At 32.9% G+C, this 5,526-nt stretch overlaps 1 protein-coding gene across 10 annotated transcripts in view; it reads right to left on the bottom strand.

The window, feature by feature from the left end:
* Positions 1-547: 547 nt before the first annotated feature.
* Positions 548-5,526, bottom strand: part of LOC113806279 (UNC93-like protein MFSD11) — a 49,321-nt gene continuing 44,342 nt past the window's right edge. For all 10 annotated transcript variants that reach the window (XM_070125664.1, XM_070125654.1, XM_070125656.1 and 7 more), the window contains 5 exons: positions 4,575-4,751; positions 2,926-3,188; positions 2,531-2,653; positions 2,218-2,395; positions 548-1,841 (listed from right to left, as the gene is read on the bottom strand). In XM_070125664.1, coding sequence (XP_069981765.1) covers positions 1,538-1,841; positions 2,218-2,395; positions 2,531-2,653; positions 2,926-3,188; positions 4,575-4,751 — 1,045 coding nt within the window. In that variant the 3' untranslated portion in view covers positions 548-1,537. The remainder of the gene's footprint in view (positions 1,842-2,217; positions 2,396-2,530; positions 2,654-2,925; positions 3,189-4,574; positions 4,752-5,526) is intronic.

Here is a 5,526-nt window from a genome sequence, read left to right as displayed (position 1 = left end):
TATTCTAAAACTGGAAAATTTCCCTGTGGTCTGGAATTCTTGCAGATCTCCAGGTTTTCAGTTTGTATTTTTTTTTTTGAAATTCAATTAATATAATTTTACTGTAATGGAAAAACACTATACTGTATTCAATAGCTCTGACATGAAATCTAAAAAAAAAATACTAAAAAAATTATGTTTGCCAATAAAATAAAACAATACCATCAAAATACATCTTTCATGCATACTTAACATATTCACAAATTACCTAACTTGAATGAAAAAGTGAAGACAGTTTTGACTAGCATTGTACATGTTATTCATCTAATATTGTATTGTATATTTAAATATTTTTTCTTAATTTCAGACTTTCACATGTTTTTCATAGTGAAAATAATGTATACACACTGCAAAATTAAAACTGACAACTATGCATATATCACATAAAATATACCACTGTAAAATAACATGATAGAGTACATAAATTATTAATGTTTATTGCCATTTACACTCATTTATTCATGGACTGACTTGGCATAAAACAAAATATGATAAGGAACACAACAAATCTTCAATAAAGTTATATTTAAAAAATAATACATCTGCATAACATAATCCAGCTAAAACACTTCAAAAACCTTCAGTTCCATAAAAGAGCTTGGTTAACTGTATTTATTTCATATCCTGCATTATATATCCATGTGTTTCTGTGACACAATGGAGACAAAATGCGAGTTTTGCACATCTAAGACAAAGATGAATATCACATAAAATATTATTTAGGTCAACAAAGTAGAACAACATAATATCTCCTGCAACAATATTTTTTCTATATAATCTTTAAATGATAATGAAGTGAATGAAAAAGGAAAATTGGTTAAAACTAAATGCATTATCCTTACTGCATTTTATATACACTAATAACCCAATGGCACTATATGGAAACATAATGCACATAACAGATTAAAGTAAAATATGATATGTATAATGCATAATAACAAAATGAAAATTTCAGTTAACAAAGAAAGTAAGAAAAAGGGAAGCAGAAGAGATAACTGATGAATTATATACTGATGCTTTCCTGATAAATTCTCAAGAAAGTCTATATTTCCTTACAGTAACTTCTTACTAAGTCATGAAAATATAGATGCAAACACATTACCAAATTTATGAAATATATATATATACACACACATACATACATACATACATACATATATATATATATATATATATATATATATATATATATATATATATATATATTCACATTATATATATGTATGTATGTGTATCACAACCAATTTCTCTACCACCTTTCAATATCAACAATGACTTACAAACAGATTTGTATAAGAATTTTATGCATAAAACCACAGATTAACCTGACTAACTGCCAGTAAAAATAGTTACTTTCTGGTCCTTTTGGGATCATAGTGATGCATATTCGTTTGTTCATGGTATGATAATATCTGCTCAAGAACTGTAGTATAACACTTCCAGATGAGCTGTATATCATACAATTTTAAGCTTTTTCCCTAATTCATGGCCAAGCCATTCAGTCGTAAGCAGTGGTGTCTGGCTTTGCCCTCTGACGGCGGTATGCCCTCCATTCAACCTTACAGAAAGTCAGAGTTCCGAGGGTGGCAAAAACAACCAAGATACCAAGATGCCAATACAGCTGGAAGATACTAGAGTAGAAAAAGCAAGCAGCAGCAGAAAGAGATTGCATGAACTTGAAGAGTGCAAATGCAGGACCAGAGTTATCTGGGTATACTGATCCCAAGATGGAGTATATTTGAGTGTTGAAACAGGCATCTCCAAATCCTAGTAAGAAACTGCACATCAAGGCAACCACCTCACTGAAAAGAAAAGCAGAAGTGAGAATCTAAACTTTGCTGTTATCATATTTCATAAAAAAAAAAATATATGATACTGATTGATATGATGAAAAAATACTAATATACATAAATATATACATACATATACATGCATGTACACATAAATATGTGCATGTGTGCATGAATCAAAAATGAATAGAAAAGAAAAAACAAACACACACACACACACACACACACACACACACACACACACACACACACACACACACACACACACACACACACACACACACACACACACACACACACACACACACACACATACACACACACACACACACACATATAAAATGTATACATCAAAAATAAAAGCAATATAATAAACCTGGTAAATTACCTGGGCTGTCCACCTGGCAAAAAGGATGTATCATGGGTATTTTGAAGAGGTGAATTTGTTGGGAGATTCATGAAAATAAGGAAGAAGCAAACCATATGAACCACATATCCTAAAATCACAATTGGGTCTCGACCAGATTTCACCGTTTTACTTCCAAAGATTCCAAATACTCCTCCACCTGGAAAAAAAGAAAACAAAAGAAATAAAAAACATATAGAAGCTCTAACAAAATTTGATTAATGAAAATATCATGAGGCCAAACACATCACAATCTGGGTTATAGGTATCAACACCAAGCATAGCCAATACTTACCCAAAATCTCGCCCACACCTATGAACATGCCTGACAGTCCAACCAAGCGTTTGGGATCTGGGAACCTTAGAGTTGACCCTAGACAGGCACTGTACACTCCACTGAAGAATGACAACTCAATGCCTGAAAATGTGTATAGTATTTATTTCAGTCTAAGTCTATGTATAGCATATGAGCATTTTGTTTATATGTTTTAAAGAAATTATTGTAAAGGAGGAAATTACATTTCAGAGAGCTTGGTAACAAAATCATAATATATAAATAAGACTTTAAAGAATTAAATAAATTATAGTCAGTTATTAAGATTAAAAAAGGAACAAATGATATACTAAAATGACAACAGTTTTGCAAGTAAGTATCATACATTATTCTACATTATTCCATTACCATTTTACCTGTATAAAAGAATGTAACAGATAAGAGAAGCATATCTTTGGTTTTAAATAGTGCAAAGGACTTCTTCAGTGCTGCATATGGACCTCCCAAGTCATCAGTACGGCCTCCTCCTTCAGAGCCAGGTTTGGGCAATATGCACATTACGCATACACCAATCACAGCAACAATTGTTAACACTGAGAATACTATTGTTCTAGTGTAGGAATCAATAATCTCTTTTCCCATGAACTGATAGTATACGAAGATGTTACCAAACAACAGACTGAAAAATGGAAATGATACAATTATTAACCAAAACATTAAAAAAATTCTCAATACCGAATGAAACTATGTAATTTAACTAAAACTTGATGGAAATATACAAAAGTACTGTTGAAAAAGGTAACCTTACTACAATCTTACAATATCATGTTTGCATCATAGTCATGCTCCCTTTCTTTAACCTGTTGTTACTAAGAGTCCACATGTATACATACCAGGTCCACTGTAATTTTATTTCATTAACTTTGTATTTAAAAACATGGTTCTAGAAGTACTGAGAGATAAAGAAGTCAATTACTACGCTAGCCTGATCTCACCTATTTACTCTGTTCTTTGAATTGTCATCTTTAACATTAATATCCAAATAGCTCAATAATGTTAAAATGACTGTGATGTTGATAATAATAACAACATTATTAATGATGATGATAGTAGTATTAGATTATTTTCTGCAAATTCAAGGAATGGGGTAAACTGGAGGAGTCAGGTTGGCATGCTAACTGACTACTTGGTGACTAAGCACTTATGAAGCTACTTATATGTGGACAAAATAAAATCACAGTGGAGAGTGGATGTGGCCATTCCTAAGTCGTAAACAACAACTGACTGATTCATAAAAAATGTTCATACAGGATCTAATTTCCACCCTATATATGTCTATCTTGTGAGTAAACATATCTTTTAATAGAAACATATTTCTAAAAATGGCAACAAAAAGAAATTGGTGTTAGAAAGATGACTCTTTTTGTTTTCTCATTAATCTCATTTCAGTTTCTCTATTTCCAAATCACTCTCAAGGTCAAGTTCTCAAAGAGGGGAATGATACATCAATATAGGTATCTTGCAACATATGAATACATTTTAATGAGAAAAAATAACACCCTAAATAAAGTAGATGTAAATGGTGTACTTCATTGTTATATCTTCACCAAAATCACATTTAATTCTGGAGAGAGGACACTGAAATACATCAATTACATCTCTTTGTATAATGAGTAATTACAGTTGCTCTTTGTGAGCTATACTGAAAAAAATAAAATATGATAATTGTACCTTATCAACTAAGGCTTAAAACTCTTTTCTTTGCTCTAGTCTAGAGACAGGCTCTCATTAATTCTAATGGTTCCAGGTTGTTACTCTTTTAACAAGGGATAAGCTAATCATGTATTACATACTTTTCTGTATCAGTTACATGATTTTTTAAGATGCCCTGACCAAGTTACTATTGATGTTACAAACATGTATAGCAAACAATATATTTTAATCTAAATAATCTGAAATAATGCCTAACTGATTTCTTTGGATTTTTATATAGCAATAATGGCTCTGTCATTTGACAAAACAATAGAACTATAGAAAAACTTGACAATACTTCTAAACAAATTACCTGCTCTGAAGCATGGCCCAGAAGATTCCAGAGTTGCGTGATATTGTTGTCTGGTCTGACATTAAAGTCAGGTAATTTCCTTGTCCTGTCCAAATCAAAGCAGCACCAGCACCCACTAACACTGAGGTTAAATATAAAATCCATGTCTGAGGCCAAAGGAATCCAGCTATGAAGATTCTGAAATAGAAGAAATCATCTTAAACTCTCCATTTTTCAAAATTACTTATCTACTTATGATACTAGTAATTTATGAAGTCTTATTTTTTTACTATTCACATAAAGAAATAAGACTTCATAAATTACTATTCACATCCTTCATGCCGGATCACCACGCTGTCATCGTGTAAAGGCTTGCGCACTCCAATGACCCCAAAGGCAAAGTCAACTCAGGTTCAACCATGCTGAAATGGCAGAAGGAAAGGAGTCGGACAAAGAGTGATCCAAACCCGACGTCCGAACAGGGCCTATGCCCTCTCCTGGACCCACACTTCCAAAGATGAATCCTAGTCAATCTGAAACCCATACTGGCTCGGTCGTCGCCCAGCATAAAAAGGGCCGCGTTTCTGCTGAAAGGTGCCCGGCAGATCTGAAAAGTAGGCAAGGGCCTAAACAAACTAAAAATGATACCGACATCCAATTAGGGACTACTTTAAAGATACTTTCACTAAACATAGAAGGCATATCAATGCCAAAATGTGATTATCTCGGTAAGCTCACTCAACAGCACAAAGCGGACATCCTAGCAATCCAGGAAACTCATACTACTGGCCAATCACCCCCATCAAAATACACTGTCCCTGGGTATATCCTTATTTCACGGGTTAATCATGAAAGATATGGGATCATGACATACGTACAGAACTCTGGGTCAGCTACTGAACTAGAGTCTTTGCTCTCTCCAGAAAACATCCATTTATCTAAAATAAAAATTGATGTCACCATTGTCAACGTT

Source organism: Penaeus vannamei, chromosome 9 (genome assembly GCF_042767895.1).
Source record: "Penaeus vannamei isolate JL-2024 chromosome 9, ASM4276789v1, whole genome shotgun sequence".
In the NCBI taxonomy this organism is placed as follows: domain Eukaryota; kingdom Metazoa; phylum Arthropoda; class Malacostraca; order Decapoda; family Penaeidae; genus Penaeus; species Penaeus vannamei.
Note: the sequence above shows the minus strand (reverse complement) of the source record. Positions and strands in the feature narration are given on the sequence as shown.